Below are 16,948 nucleotides of genomic sequence, written 5' to 3' on the forward strand. Positions count from 1 at the left end.
CAGTGGCGAATTGAAATAAATACAGGCGAATTCACTTATTTTTTATATATAGAGTTTGACATACGGGCGTACGGGCGAATATTTTTTATATATGTAGTTTGACATTTGTGCGTGCTATTTCTATAATCAGCTGTGCTGCCGATGGCACCTTATTAAATGCACCTTGGTCTAACCCCGCATTTACACATGCAAGTTGATTTAAATTATTATAATTATTTGTTTTTTTTATACCCTTCACCTTCGTGAGTAATTTCTACATTTTTCATTTCCCACCCTATAAAGTATATATATTCTGGATCCTTATAGATAGCGGAGTCTATTAAGCCATGTCCGTCTGTTAAAATCGAGAAAATCGGTCCACAAATGGCTGAGATATAAGGACAACCTAGATTTTTAACCTATATCTGGATTACTAAGTCATTAATATAGACAATGTGGATATCTAATAATAGATATTTCAAATACCTTTGCAATGACATATATAAGACAATAGTAAATTGGACCTACAATGGGTCAAAATCGGAAAATTTTAAAAAAACAATTGGAAAAAAATTTTTACAAAAAAATTAAAAAAAACTTTTATTTTGAAGTATAATTTCCCAATAAGCATTTTTACTGGAATTCAAGTTGAAAGCAAGTGTAATTCAAGCCTTGAATTATAGTCAAGCAATTGAAATACAGTTGTATTACACTTTATTTCAATAGCATTCTCCAGTAAAAAGGAAACATGAATTCAAGCCATGTTTTTTGTTTGAAAAATAAATAAATTTTCAAATATTTTTCATGTCTAAAGTATAATTACATTTGCATTCAAGTCAAATTCCAACAAAATGTTCAAGTGCTTGAATTTTTGGGGCTTTGGTTAAGGGTATATAAGATTCGAATATAGCTCTTACTTGTTTCAAAATCACTGTCCAGCTAAATTCACTAGACAGCGACCTGCATGTGTGATTGTGTTAGTGTAAAAGTGTGAATGTATTGAGTTTTTCGAATTGTTACTTGCATGAGTAAACGCTAGGTAAACGTAATTTTTAATGAAATCATTTGACATTGAGGTCTGTATACTTTCTGAAGTTTTTCCAAAAACAAGCAATTGTTAGTAGTTAAGGGATGCATCTCATCAAAAGTTAAATATGGCGGCAATATTATAAACAATGTTTTGAATTAAATAACAAATTATCCAAATTTACTTTGAAAATCAGTCACCGATTCGAGCAGCTTATAGACGACTGTTTTATTGCTAAATTGTGTTCAGCGATGAGGCGGCTCATTTTTGGCTTAACGGGTTTGCTTATAAACAAAATTGCCGCATATGGAGTGAGACCATCAGACAACAGAACCTACAGACTCCATTACATCCAGAAGAATGCACCGTTTGGTGCGATTTATTTCATCTAAAATGAAACCGTTACGGTCAATGGAGAACGTTACCGCATCATGATCAATGAAATTTTGTTTAAAAAGGTGGATGACATTGATCCGGGCGAGATAAGGTTTAAACAGGATGGAGCTACGTGCCATACGGCGACCACAACCATTTGGCGATAACAGAAGAAAAAAATGTTATAAATTCTTCTATTTATTTGAAGGTATTTAAAGTGGATCAGAAAATAAGGGTTTCGCTTCAATAAGTCTTTTATATGGAACAGGAACTTTAAATAATCAATGGAAAGATAGATGTAATTTGTAGATTTATAAAAGAATTATACAAAAGAACATACAATGATCTCAAAAACGCTTTAGTCATTTTATAATATTTGATCAGATTCGTGATCAGTATGTCGAAATTAATGGGAAAACATATTAATCCCTATCGCGAATCAATATTCCACATGAAATATTTTCCCTTTTCCTTTTTTCGTTCATCAACTTTGTTCACGTGAAAAAATTCCCCTTGTTGTGAAATTTTTAGATGGAATTTTGTAAATAATAAACAGCTGTTACGAACAAAATTAACTATTGTGAATGAAAAGTTCATGGGAATATCACGATAGCAATTTTCCCTTCGAGGGAAATGGATATTTCATGGGAACAAAATTTCACATTTTATTGCCGATAGGGGTGATTATGTTATAAGTGAAATTTAGACAAAATAATGTAATTAAGAATTAATTATTCAAAAAGATAGATTATTCCACTTAGAAATGTAATATTTTTTCTTTGAAATATCGCAGATGTAGACTTTTTTTGCTGACTATTTTTCCAACAAAAACCATTTTTCGTGAAAATCTAAGATAGAGGATATTGAATATAGTCCCTCGAGATATTATTTACTTTTAAAAGGACATTACTACATTAAGAGCGTAACTTCTGTTTCAATCCTTTGACAATCCAATGATAAATTCATTACTGCAGATGCTATCTTTCAGCACTTCCTAATAGTAAATTCTACTTATTTTAAGCTTTCTTGAAAGATATTTTCTTGTGTATTTAAAGTCCCTTTGATAAGAATTTCCTAATATATACATTATTAAATTTTTGCTGAAATTCAAGTTGAAATCAAGTATAATTCCAGCCTTTAGTCCAGTGTCTAGCAATTGAATTATAGTTGCATTACACTTCATATCAAAAGCATTCTCCAATGAAAAGGAAACCTAAATTCAAGCCACAATTTGGTCCACAAATGGCTGAGATATGAGGAAAAAACCAGGACAACCTCGATTTTTTACCTATATCTGGATTACTAAGTCATTAATATAGACAATATGGATATCTAATGATAGATATTTGAAAGAAATTTCCAACGACGTATATAAGACCATAGTAAGTTGGACCCTACAATGGGTCAAAATCGGAAAAAATTTAAAAAACAAAAAAAAAAATTTTAAAATTTAAAAAAAAAATTTTTAAATTTAAAAAAAAAAAATTTTAAAATAACAATTCGAAAAAAAAAATGAAAAAACTACTTTGGAAAAAAAATTTGTTTACCTAAAATTATTTAAAATTTGTATTTTGAAGTATAATTTGGTACAGCCGAATATAGCTCTCTTACTTGTTTAAAATCATTTTCATTAAATTTATAACCCTAAACCTCTAATAAATTTCCAATAATAATTAAAAATACATGTATGTTTATTCTTTTAAATTTTCTTCTAAAAATGTCATTTTATTTATAAAAATATTTACTTAAAAACTAATTATATTTAATTAATGTCTTTACAAGACGGTCCATTATATACATAAAAATATAAACTTAAAATCTAAATAGTATTTAAATGTATTTAAACCACAACAGCTCTTTGATCTAGTAGAGCATCCAACACCTTCTCCATATGATCACTGCAGCTGTCCAGACATATGTCAGCATAACGGCTCAAAAAGAACATATAACTCTCCAATTGTTGGACAGTGCAATCCTTAAAACCACTACCGCTGCCTTTGCTGATAATTTCGTCCACTATAGCCTTCAGTGTGATGAGATATTCGGGTGTGCCTTTAAGAGCATCCAAAGCATCACTGGACAGATTTGAGGGATTGTTGTATGTGGAGAGTTTGGTTTGCACCAAGCTTAAACGTTCTTGTTGAGTCTTTAAAGTGTCTAACATTTTTGGTACAGCGGCAGTGGCTTCTTCAGCTGGCACTTCGCCATTGTGTTTATCTCCAAACAATTGATCCAATGATTCGTTTTCATAACCAAAACCAAATAAATCGCTATTTCTCATGGCTTCACCATTGCGTGGCAAGGAAAGTTCTTCGTTGCCCAAAGTGGCTAAATCAAAATGATTGCTGCCAAAGGGTGAAAATGACAAGCGGCAGGAATCGTTATCTTCAAAGTCCTCACACTCATAGTCTGATTGATCCAAATCGCTAACTTTAACGGACTTTACATTGGGCCAAGCAAATTTGCTGCGTCCTTCGAGGCCATTACTGTTGCCGGATTGTAAACCCACCAACATGCTGTAATTGCTTTCCATGGAGAATTTGGGTGATTGACTCCAAAATTCGGGAACATTTGAGAATTCCACGGCATCTACACCAAAACGCAAGACACCAGTCTCTTCCACCGAAGCCTTGATAAAGGCAAACAGACGCTGTATCTTTTCAGCCGACAAACGTTTACCATTGAAGGGTATGGCCAAGTCACCGGTGGAGAACCAATAGTGTGAGCAATCTTTTTTGGCTGGCAAACGTTTGGAAATATTCTCCTGATCGTTGGGATTGTGTACGGAAAACGTTTGATCGTCAATGCCAAAATGTAAATCCTTAGTTTCACAACTTCTTTGGCTAAAGATTTCGTAAAGCAAACGTATACGTTCGGCATCATTGTAATAGATGGCGAGTGATACCGAGAAATCACCACATTTTATCCAAAATTGTGAAGTTTTGTCGGGGTTAGGGGAACTCATATCGTTGGACATATCCAAAGTAGGAGCATTTGCAAAGAAGGCTTGTTCGGTGGCATTTAGATTGCGTGGTGAAGTCATTTCATGATGTTCCAAGGGATGATCTTCACGTATTACTTGCATGGCCAAAGAATTGCGCCGGGATTCAGTGTCATATATAGATTTGCGGCGTATTTTCAAAGGCATTGTTATGGGACTAAATAGCTGTTGATGAGCAGGACTGCTGGCCGAATGTTCAGATTGCTGCAAGTGTCCTTTAATGGGTGTAGAGAAACCAGAAGGTGTTTCTTGTATATTAGTGGTGGGCTCAATGGGAACTCTGCGGGAATCAGCTGCCAATTTAATGAAAAGTGGACTAGATACTTTAATATCCTGTCTTTTTAAGGCTGATCTTTTGGGAGCGCGAATGGGACTCTCCATTTCATTGGAACCCGTTTCGAAACCTTGATCTATGAAACTATCGGTCAAAGCTTTAGGTTCGATATTTGGTAAAGCCTTTGCTAAATCAGATGATTGAGCCTTACATTCCAGAGTTAAATCTGCCTCAATATGACTGTCCAACAAAGAAGGCCAAGAGCGAGAATTTCCAGGTTTAATACATACGCTAGTGTCCAAATCATTGTCGTTATGCTCTTCTTGTTGGGCAGGAGTAGGAGAGCTGGCCGTTAAAGTATAAACAGATTTTATTTTGCGTGGAGAGTTCACTTCAAGCAATAGAGATTTGTCGAGTTCCACAAGTGGCTCGGGCTCGGTTGCAGATTCCACGGTTGTGGTAACTTCCTCAGTTTGGCCTTGTAGATAAAGCATTTTGTTTTTGGTTTTAGTTTCAGTTATCTTAGAATCAGAATCCGAATCGGTAGTGGTTATGGGATGAGTTTCCTCTAAGGAGGTATCCTTTTTCCAAGTCAGAGTACGTCGCATTTTCTTTTTGCGTAAAGGTTTAATAGGTTTGGCGAAATCTCCATCTTTGCCGGAAAGTTCACTTTCCTTTTCATGAGTTTCAGCCTGTGATTCTTCGCTAGCAATCTGAGGAAAAAAGTAGCAACAATTAGCATTTTTGTTATGAATAGGACAATTTTTAGTAGAACTTACTTTGGGTATGGAAGATAAACCCGATTCACTTTCTTCGGCTTCCGAATGTTTGGCGGTAGAAGTGGTAGATGTTTCAGAGCAGGTTGCTATTATTTTATTAGCTTGAGCTGGTACTGGTGGAGCTGGTTTCTTTTTGCGTGTTACTTCACTGGACTTTGCCATTTGCTGGTCCTTAGTATCAAATTCTTTTTCTTTTACATTGATGGCTTCCTTTTGTTTGCATTCAACAGTTTCCAATTTGGCTATGGCCTCTTCCAACAACTTGTCTATGGAAGACTTGGGTTTGATTTCAGCTGCAATTTCCTCATGCCCTTTGTCCTGTCTTTCCCTTAACCAGGTAAAGAACAGATTTTCCAATTGTTGATTTTGAAAGAAAATCTGAGGAGCCAATCTTTCGGTTCTGGTGCGTCTTATCTTCTTGGGTGGTGCATAAGCCTCAATAGGTAAAGCAGAACGCATTTCATTATTATTTCTTTTGTGAGATGGCTCAATAATGCCCAACTCCTTAATTACTTGTTCATGATCTCTGCGGCGTCTGGGCAAAGATCTAGCTCTTCTTTGTTTCTTAACTTCAACAGTTGGTTGTAGGATAACATTAAGTGTGGTTATATGGGACACTTTCTTTTGAGGTATATCCTCAAATTCCTTGGATTTAACCGCACCTTGAGCAGTATGCTTAGGCTTTCTCACAACTTCCTGGACAGTATTGAATCTTTGCAAGGCCAAAGGTGATATAGTTTGCTTAGGAAAGCTACATCTTGCCTCCAGTTCTTCTAGCAAATATTTAACAGATTCTTGTTTTTCATTGACCACTTCACCTCTAGCCACAGCCTTCTTGACATTCTCTTCCATGAGTTCAGCATGTTTACCAAACTTGGGATTCTTTTTGGACATGTCATCGATGAATTGTGTATACAGCTGGGCCTTATCCTTGACCGTCAACTTGGCAAAGTTGTCTTCAGCAACAAAGTACATGGATTTTTGTTGTAGCTTGGCCTTTGACTTGGTTCTGGGACTGGGAAGGGGAGCCTTTTCCTTGTTATAGCGTATCTTGGGCATTGGCAAAGGTTTTGATAGAGTGGCCTTGGGTTGTGGTTTGGCTTCGGGTGACAATTCGTTGATCAGGGCAGTATACTTGCCAGTGTCAGGTTCACGTTTTATAATTTGAGAAATCTTAGAGTTGAACATCGAGGCCATTTGCTTGACCTTAGATTTTTTCAACATCTTGGGAGTTGACAACAGTTGAGGTAGCTTGGGTGTTTGTGGTTTAGCACCAACATTGGACTCATACTTCTTCTTGAGTTCCTCAATAGTAGGGCGTGGAGGAGCTGGATACTTCTTGCGAGAAGCTACGGGAGACGATTGTTTAGCGACGGTTGTGGCAATATTCATCATTTTGAACGTTTAGTTTAGTTTTTAAGGATTTTAAGGTTGAAATTTAAAATTTTTCGTTATTACAGTGTGTTCAACGTTAGACGTAACAGTTTGTAACTGATGCTGAATTTAGAATTTGCACAAGTTTATATACTAAAGATACGCACACTCAACAGAACCTTTTTGTTTAGGTACCCACATCCTTTGCCTGTTACTATGTGAGCCTACAGGTAGCATTCTTGTTAGTTGTTTAACCTTTTTCGCGAATTTTCCTAATTATTCGCGTTTTAATTTAACTTACACTTTAAAAGGTGTTTTAAATAGCGTTTACTTAATATTTAATGCTACCTGCTGTGATTATAGCGGTTTAAATATGCAAATTAAATGCAGCTGCTTGTAGTCTTAATTAGTTTTTCCTTAGAAATTGGGATTTCGTAGTCATTAAATTAGGGTTTATGGAAATTTTAAATTACGTTTAAAAATTGCAGCTGTATTTTATTTTAAACAAAACTATTTTATATAGGCAAATTTACTAAAGAAAATTCGAGAAGCAATTTTCTTTAGACTCTGAAACTGAATCATCTTTTTGTCATTTTAGTTGAAAGCTGAAACATTGAAATGATGAAAAACTTGACTCGGCTGACTTCTTTAAAATTTATATCAAATGATAAGGAAATTGGTTTGTTTTAAGTTCAACTATTACAAAATTTGAAAATCATAATAATTTTGGATACTTTGTCCTTCTAAACACTTAAAACAAAATATTAATTCTAGTATTTCTTTAGACTCAGAAAGCTGCTGACACATTTAAAAGACGAAAAACTAAACAAATCTTTCAAATCAGCATAATTAATTTGTTTTAAGTTCGACTAATGCTAAAATCTTTAAAATCATCATAATTTTGATACTTTGTTTTTCCGAAATCTTCTACACTCCTAATTCATACCCAGCAATCAAAACAATTATCAGAAAGGTTCCCTCTTCCTTGCCTCTCGAGTGGGAAAAGTATTGATTCGATACCCAGAACTTGGATCGTGGTTATCAGGACCATTGATCTGGATCATTTATTCTCACTACTTATTGAACAGTATAGTGTAAACAACGAAGTTATTTTTTGCTTTGAAAATGTCAAACTTTGTACCAACAAAGCGTCATATGCAGGAAGTTTTGCTTTACTCCTTTAATTTGAAAAAAAGTGAATGTGTTTCATCAGTTTAAACGTGCGAGAGATGGTTTGTTCGGTTCAGAAGTGGTAATTTTGACACGGAAGACAAAGATTGAAGACCAAGAATTGGAGGCATGGAGTAGAAGAGCTTGCAAAATCATTGGGTGCTGAATTATGAATTGAAGCCGAGACATCTTTGCATGTCCTAAATGATGCTTGAAATCATTTTAGCACTGAATCATTACTTGAGATGAAAAATGGATCTATTTTTTTTTTAAAAACAAACACAATCTGCGAAGCGTTTTGCTTGTCTGCAGAAACACTCAAAGTCTCTGGAAGGAATCGAACCCGCAACCCGTGGATTGATACTCCGGTATACTTTTTTGTAGTTTATCGGGGCATTACGATAACTCGAAGCATAAAATATCAAATGTGAAGCCCAGCCGAATCGACACCAAAGCCAAATATCTATGGCGCTAAGGCAATGAATGCTCTGTATTTGGTGGGAGCAAAAGAGTCCTATCTATTCCGAGCTGCTGAAATCTGGCCAGACCATCACAGGGAACCTCTACCAACTGATTAGTTTAAAGCGAGCATTGGCGGAAAAACTTCCAGATATGAGGCCAATCCATCATGAAAAAGCTCGGCCACATGTTGCAAAAAATTTAGAATGAAATGGTTTCGAAGTTTTGCCTCACCCACTTTATATTCCAGGCCTTGCTCCGTCCGTATACTGTTGGTTTCGATCGATGCAGAACGCTATCTCTGGGCTACGCTTCACCTTAGAACAGAGTATCCGAAATTGGCGAATTGTTATCCGTAGTTGGCCTCAAAAGATGAGCAGTTATTTTGGCTCGGAATCCATATGTTGCCAGAAAGATGGGAAGAGATCATAGCTAACAATGGCCAATACTTCTCGCACAGCTTTCCGAGTCTTGATTAACCTTTTCGCTACAAGTTTTAAATGGAGGTGTTAATAGATGTTTTAAGTATATCATATGGTTGGTATTGATATCAATATTGACTGATATTAATATTAAGTCCTACGTGTCCTGGTTTATCCGTTGTATCAAATTAAATTTGTAGTCCTGGATGCTTATCCTGAAGCACCCAATGATTTTTTTTAAATATTTTTTATTTTTGTATTTTCCTAATATGTTTCTAAACATTCTAATTCAGTTTTATTACAAAATTATACTTTTTACAAATTTTATATGCAAAAAATCGAAGGCACTTTTTTTAAAAAAAATTTTGGATTCAAAATCCATTTCCACACATTTTCAAATTGCTATCAATCGAACACGAATAGCGATAATTCAATGAAATAAATTGTAAACATCTCTAAATATGTTCCAAAAATAGACTCAAATAGACTATTTTTTAAAAATATTTATAAATGTTGAAGTTATTTGCAAAAATCTAAATCAAAGAAATCTCAAGAAGCCAAATTTTATGATATTTGCAGAAATTTAGTAAAAAAAAAACGTGATCGGTTGCTCCGTTCTGTTGGAACGACATGTCCAGTGCAGTTCGCTTTTATCAATTTGCAGCAATAGAAAATTATTGACAATGGATATGTAGGCACTCACCAGTCACCCACCGTGTCCTCGAAAATGACACGATGAAACCTCAAGCACAAATCCTATGAATTAAATTTGTTCTATAAATTCATATGAAATAATATTCAAGACGTCAATAATCTTGAATGATACTTTGGATATAAATTTCATTGAAATCGGAGATGAAAAATCTTGGCATAAATTCTCCCAAATCTAAATCCAATTCCGTTAAAAATTTATAGGAACATCTCGATCGGAATGAAATTAAACTAAATCTAAAGTATCACAGTTAATTTTGTTATATAGCTGCACAACATTTCCTACACAGCTACACAATCTTTCATTAAATTCAATTAAAATTATCTAGTTTGATATCCATTTATTTCTTGAAAGTCAGATTTAGCAATGAAATTTATACAAAATATTGTCGCAAATTATATTTTATTGAAATTATGAATATCTCAGAATTGCAAGACAATGGAATATTATTTTAATTGCAGCAAACATACATATAAACTGTTCCTAATTTTATATAAAGTTATTCACCTTCCTAGAGTATTCGAAGATTTCATAACCATCGAACTTTAGAGAATCTTTACACTTAAAAACATTCGAGAAAAAATATCGCAAACGATTTTAAAAATTTTAATTTGTCGCTCAGTTTGTGAATGCAAAGGAAGGTTCGAGAAAAAAAAAAATTTTATTTTAAAAATTCTATGTAATTAGCTTTCGAAAAACGATCACGAATTTGTCATATTTTTAAAATTGAATTTTACGAATCAAGAATTATTCACTTTTGCGAGTCATACACATGGAGCACATGGATTCGTTGTGGCAATTGAATTTTTTTTCAATCGAACGACATTGTTGTTGATTCTTGCAACAGAAATTCTATAGATATAAATTGATTATTATTAAAACAACCGAATTTTTGCCACAACATCTAAATTTCCAGCCACAATTGGAATATTACGACAGTTAAGCGGAATCATTTGACTGGGAACAAATTGATACAACGAAACTGTTTACAGTGGGTTACAAATTTAAAATATATTTGGTATATAGAACTATATAGGATATATAACCGTATTTTTAAAAATACAGTCTCAAATTTAAAGTAAATATTAGAAAACTAAATTTCAATTCAGACAATATGCATTCATCCTATAATAGAGAACGATTTTTGTGTAATCTATAGATTGGATTAGAAATTTAGAAACAAAATCCCTTCATTGAAAAATATCTTTTCCAATATCATAACAGAATAAATTCGAATATATCAAGCAAAAGACAATTAAAATTATTTTCGGAATTTCCTAGATTTTATATTTCAAAATTTTTTGAAAATGTGAATTTTTCGAAAATTCAGTACTTATAGTAAATCTTTCAAATGTTCACAATTTTGTAAAATTATAACTAATTTCATAAATTCAGTATTTAGAATAAAGTTTTTGAAAATTGGGAATTTTAAAAAATTTTGAATTTATGATAAATTTTTCGAACATTTAGTATTTATAGCAAATTTTTTGAAAATTCAACATTTAAAGTAAATTTTTCGAACATTCAATATTTTGTGACTTTTTCGAACATTCAATATTTATAGTAAATTTTTCATTATTTCGAACATTCGCTATTTGGAGTAAATTTTTTAAAAATGATGTATTTATAGTAAATTTTTCGAACATTCACTAGTTATACTAAATTTTTTCGAACATAAACTATTTATAGTAAATTTTTTCGTACTTTCACTATTTATAGTAAATTATTCGAACATAAACTATTTAAATAAATTTTTAGTAAATTTTTCGAACATTCACTATTTACACTAAATTTTTTCGAACATAAACTATTTAAATCAATTTTTCGAACATAAACTATGTATAATAATTTTTTCGAACATAAACTGTTGTCAATTTTTCGAACATTCTCTATTTAAAGTAAATTTTTCAAACATGCAAAATTTAGTTTTTTTTTTAGACAATTTAGGAAATTTAACATTAAAATTTTCGAATATTTATTATTTATAATTTTTAAAACATTCAATATTAACAGTATATTTTTCGCAAATTCAATACCTTGAGTAAATTTTCCCAATTTTCTTTCATATAGAAATAAATTTGAAAAAATGAATACTCAATAAAAATCTTATCAAATTAATTAAATTCTGTCACCTAAAAAACTTAAAAATAAAAAATAAAACGAAAAAATAAATATTTCGAACATTCGCTATTTGGAGTAAATTATTTAAATATTCTTTATTTATAGTTATTTTTTTCGAACATTCACAATTTACAGGGAATTTTTAGAATATCCACTATTTATAGGATTTGTAGGAAATTTTTCAAATATTGAAAATTTTGTATTTGGAGTTAATTTTTCAAACATTCAATATTTAAATTAAATATTTTTCGAAAATTCAATATCTTGAATAAATTTTCCCACAAAAGGACAATTAAACAACTTTCGTAATATAATATAACATACAATTGTTTGAGTTAGAATTATTTAAGAGTATAGCAGTTTTCTTTCAAAAGCAGGATCTTGACTCTCTTTCATATAGAAATATTTACAAACATCCTAACAATTGATTAAATTCTTTCACCTAAAAAGCTTAAAAATAAAATAAATATATACAAAACAATTTTTTTTTCAAAGTCGTTTTTTATTAGTTTCAACTTACATTCATTATTAAAGTAACTCTAAGTGTCTTCACAAGACTTTTTAAAAAAATCTTTTAAAACTATCTACATAATTATAAACTTAAAACTAAAAGGCTGAATATGAGAGCTTTTTTAAAAGCTGTTGTCAAATGGAATGATGATTGATTAATGATGATTTGCTTAAACGAAGCAATCTGGGCAGAAACTTGAAGTTACTTTTAAGGAACAAAGTCAAGTTGAATTTCAGTGATTTACACCTGAAATGAGCGTTGATTCATGACCACATCCAATATTTTCTCAATGTGAGCGGTGCAATTGGCCAGACACAAATCGGCATAACGGCTCAAAAAGAACATGAAACTCTCCAATTGTTCTATGGTGCAGGCATTAAAACCATTGCCTCTTCCTATATTGTCAATGGCTGAAATAATGCTTCTCAATTTACGCATATAATCGGGAGACTCATTAATGTCCACAATCTTTTGACAGCCCGAAGATTCAGTGCAACTTAGCATGCGTTCTTCGAGAGATTTCAATTTGGTCTGTTGATTTTGTAGAGTTTTTAACATTTCGGGCACGGTAAATTGAGTTTCCAAGGCTTGTTTATCGGTTTGGGTTTTGGATAGATTCAGGTGTCGAGCATCTTCAAATATTTGCTCCAAAGAGCCGGATGAATGCTGAGCTGTGAAGCTTGTCTGTTGGGGATTAATCAAATCGTCACTTTTCAATGATACGGTATCCGAGTGCACACCACTTAAGGCGGAAAATGTTAGACTTCTTTCAAATTCCTCGGAGTCTAAATCAGATTGATCTAAATCGCTGGTTTTTATAGGTGAAACGGCTTGAGTCCAAGTGTTGCCATTGAACAGGGTTGTACAGTTTTCAGTTTGTTGATAGATATTGGAGAATTCATAGCTGTCGATGCCAAATCTTATGGAGCCCGAGTCTTCCATGAACTCGCGTATATAGTTAAAGAAACTTTGTATCTTTTGGGTGGACATTTGTTTGCCGGTGAAGGGTATTACAACATCGCCGGTGGAAAACCAGTATTGTGAACAATTCTCTACCTTAGGCACCTTTCGGATAATATCATCTGGCATGGCAGAGCTATCCAAACAGAACTTTTGATCATCTATGCCAAAGTTCATTTCTCTGGATTCTAGACTCTTTTGGGCATAGATATTGCTCAACAGCATCAGACGTTTGGATTCAAAGTGATCTATGGTAATGGCTGCTGTAAACTCTCCGGATGTTATCCAAAATTGTGAGGAGTTGACTTTGTGTGTAACCTCCAGAGGGGTAGCCGACTGATCTTGATTAAAGAATGTGGCACTTTCATTCAAGGAACTGGGTGTATAATGCAATACTTCCGAGTCTTCTGTACTCGAATCTTCTTTTATAGATGTCATGGTTAGAGAAGAGGGTCTGCGTGGCGAATAGTTTGTTGATATGGGACTAATGGTGTGAGCTTGTGCAGTTCCCGCTAGAGCAGTAAATACTTGTTTAACTGGTTTATCTTTGTTGGGTGTGGAGAAATTTTTAGGATTCTCTCGTTTGGTTATAGATTTCTCTACATCATGGTTCATCTTTCTAGGCATTCTCAAAGGTGAGTCCATATCATTAGAACCAGTTTCGAAACCTTGATCTATAAAGCTATCCATTAGCAATTTTTGTTGATCTTGCTGCACTTTACTCTTGGCCAAATCGGTGAATTCGGTAGTAACAGATTTGTCTTTTAGCAGATTAGTATCATCATCCATGCCCACCTCCAACAAAGAAGGCCAAGAGCGTGACATCTCTTTAATGGGTGTTTTTGGTAGATCTGAATCGCAAAAATCACTTTCCGAATGGGGAGATGGTGAAGACATAACTGTTAAGGTGTAGGCAGTCTTGATTTTGGAGGGTGAATTGACTTGTCTTATTAAAGAACTATCCAACTCCAAAATGCTTAGTTCATTGCTAAGTAGACTAGGCTGTTCCAAAGGCGCCGAGTTGTTGAGATTCTTAAAGATCAGCTTCTTCACATAGTTGGTGCATTTCTTGGATTTGGGCAAAGTGCAGCTTTGTATTTTGTTGTTTTGGGGTTTACAATCCGAATCAGAGTCGGTGGAGAATATAGTATGAGGCTCCAGCACAGAGCTTTCCTTTCTTAATGTTAGAGAGCGGCGTAATTTCTTTTTGCGCAGCGGTTTTGCCGAAACATTTGAAACTTCGTGTGTTTTGAATTCCGTTTGGGATTCTTCGCTAGTGGTCTGTAAAAGTAAATGAAAAGCAGACGAATTATTATATGATTCCGGAATGTGATTGATTTTTAAACTTACCTTGGTTATACTAGTCAAGCCCAAATCGCTATCTTCAGTTTCAATTTCATTTGCTGCTGCAGTGGGTATTTCCACCTCCAAAGGAAGTTCCACTTCAATTACTGACTTCTCTAGGCATTGTTCATTTTCTAAAGTGTTCTTTATTAAAGCTATGGCATCTGTAGGCTTGCTTGCATTCTCTTGCTGGACTGATTCTAGTTTAACTATAGCAGCCTCTAGCATTTCCTGTACCTCTTTGGCGGGCAAAACATTGTCCCGGGAATTTTTGGGCACAATTTCAATGATATCGTTTTTATTGTTAACCGGGGTGATGTCAAAGGCCACGCCATTCTTTTCCTTTAGCCAGTGATAGAAAAGCTTTTCCAAATGTTGGTTCTGAAAAAACATTTTGGGTGCCAAACGCTCATGACGAGTGCGTCTTATCTTCTTAGGTGGTGCATAAGGCTCTACGCGAAAAGAAGAACGTATCATGTTTTGGGTTCTTTTATAGGAGGGCTCTATAATGGTGGCATCTTCAAGAAAGGTAACATCTTTCTTTTTACGTTGTCCCTTGGGTTTGCAGGATGATTTCTTGGCTTCAGGACTGGATTTTAAAACCACCGTCAAAGTGCTGACATGCAAAAGATCCTGGGAATCATCTTCCAAGTGTGAGGAGGACATATCGTTTTGTAGTATATCCTCATATTCCTTGGATTTAGGGGTAATATCTAATGATGATTTTGAGGAGGATCTTTTAAATCTTTGTAGAGTTTTTGACAAAGGTTTGGTGGGTGTTATTTTAGCTTCTAGACTGTCTCTGAGATGTTTAACCGAATTCTGTTTCTCACAGACAACTTCTCCTCTTTGTACTTCCTTCTTGACATTGGATTCCAATACCTCAGCATGTTTACTGAATTTGGGATTTTGCTTAGACATGTCGGCTATGAATTTGTTGTACAGCAAGGCCTTATCCTTTACCGACAGCTGGGAGAATACACTTTCCGCTACCAGACAAGTGGTGCTGGGTTGTTTTTGCAATTGTTTGCGCTTCATTAATGGACTATTACTCAAAGAAGTAATGCTGGGCGATTTTTGCAGTTGTTTTCTCTTGAACAGAGGACTGGGTTTGGGACTCGGCAATTTGGCTACAAAGTTGAATTTGTTTTTCAATTTAGGCGACTTGGGCTTTAAGGTTGAAGTAAAACTTGGAGAGGCTAGGGATTCTATGCCCGGTGATATTGGCTCTGGTGTTTGTGGTTCCGGTGAAGAGCTTCTGATCATGGAATTGATTTTATTATTGAACAGTAAAGCCATTTGTTTTACCTTGGTTTTGCGCGACAACTTAGGGCTTTTAGATTTTAAAGCCTTGGGAGAAGGACTGACTTCAGAGTCCATGGAAGTCTCATACTTTTTCTTTAGCTCTTGTATATTGGCCTTGACTTCCAGTTGCTGTTTCTTGCGCTTGCTTAAGGGTGACGGTGTCAAGCTGCACTTGTTGCGGAACGAGGCCACTGCTGAGGCAACCTTTCCCTTGGCAAGTTTCTTAACTGGAGAAGCCTTGATCAAACTATCATCGACCACATTGACATCTTCATCGAAATACTTCATTAGATTTTCAATGCTGCTAGCCAAAGCTGCACGCTCTTTGCCGGGCTCATAAGAGGTCTGGTGCTCCATAGCCTTTAGGAATTGATCATCATCATCCACATTGGTCGATTCGAATATCTCCTCTCTGGTCATGGTAGCCACCACCATGGTATTGGAACGAGATCTAGAACGTCTTCTTAGAGAACGGCGCTGTCGGGAGGCACGTTCAATTTCTTCCGAAATATTAACATATTCTTCGAGATCTTCATTGTTGAAATTGGTGGTGTTCACCACTAGTTGGGGAGATTGTTGTTGTTGCTGCTGCATCTGCTCAGCTTCGTTGATGGAAATGTTATCGATCACGGTTGAGTTGAGAACCATGTTTAAGATTTTTTCTACGGTAGGATAAATTTTGACGGTTGATGGTTGTTAACGTTAGACGTGTTAAAGTGTAACTGATGCTGTCTTTCACAAAACGATAACCTTATATACTAGAAATGTGTAACACGATATCGCTGAACAGGTAAAGGAAGATTTTGCACAAGCAACTGCTTGTGTACGTTGATCATGCACACTTAAAATCTTGTAAAGTAGATGTGGTTAATTGCATTTTGATCCTGTGAGGGTGTTTCCTTTTGAGGAATTTTCCTTTGCTCTTGCTTTATACCTGTCTAATTAAGCGCAGCGTATGTATAAGCTACTGTTTCGTATGGGATTTTGAAACAATGGCAGCTGCATTGTTTCAAAATCCCATTTGCATTTACAATTCGCGGTATAATTAAGATCTCTTTTGTTTTTCAAGGGGAAATTTTCCTTATAAATGCTAATATTTGTAAATTTTTCAAGAGCTTGTTTATTGTCTTCTAAT

General features: G+C 34.4%; 3 protein-coding genes across 3 annotated transcripts in view; all 3 read right to left on the reverse strand.

Moving 5' to 3' along the window:
- The window catches only part of LOC135950843 (serine-rich adhesin for platelets), a 241,234-nt gene that overhangs the window by 54,304 nt on the left and 169,982 nt on the right, over nucleotides 1–16,948 (reverse strand). The gene's annotated exons all lie outside the window — the stretch shown is intronic.
- Nucleotides 3,222–6,830, reverse strand: LOC135952637 (uncharacterized). Its single transcript, XM_065502651.1, has 2 exons — nucleotides 4,947–6,830; nucleotides 3,222–4,838 (listed from the first exon to the last, which is right to left on the reverse strand). Exons 1-2 carry the CDS (start codon nucleotides 6,828–6,830, stop codon nucleotides 3,222–3,224), a joined length of 3,501 nt encoding a protein of 1,166 aa, XP_065358723.1.
- LOC135951259 (uncharacterized) lies at nucleotides 12,175–16,550 on the reverse strand. The gene is made up of 2 exons (XM_065500878.1): nucleotides 14,515–16,550; nucleotides 12,175–14,445 (listed from the first exon to the last, which is right to left on the reverse strand). The coding sequence occupies exons 1-2, from the start codon at nucleotides 16,459–16,461 to the stop codon at nucleotides 12,445–12,447; spliced, it is 3,948 nt and encodes a 1,315-aa protein (XP_065356950.1). The 5' UTR covers nucleotides 16,462–16,550; the 3' UTR covers nucleotides 12,175–12,444.

The sequence above is a fragment of the Calliphora vicina genome, chromosome 2 (genome assembly GCF_958450345.1).
Source record: "Calliphora vicina chromosome 2, idCalVici1.1, whole genome shotgun sequence".
NCBI lineage: Eukaryota > Metazoa > Arthropoda > Insecta > Diptera > Calliphoridae > Calliphora > Calliphora vicina.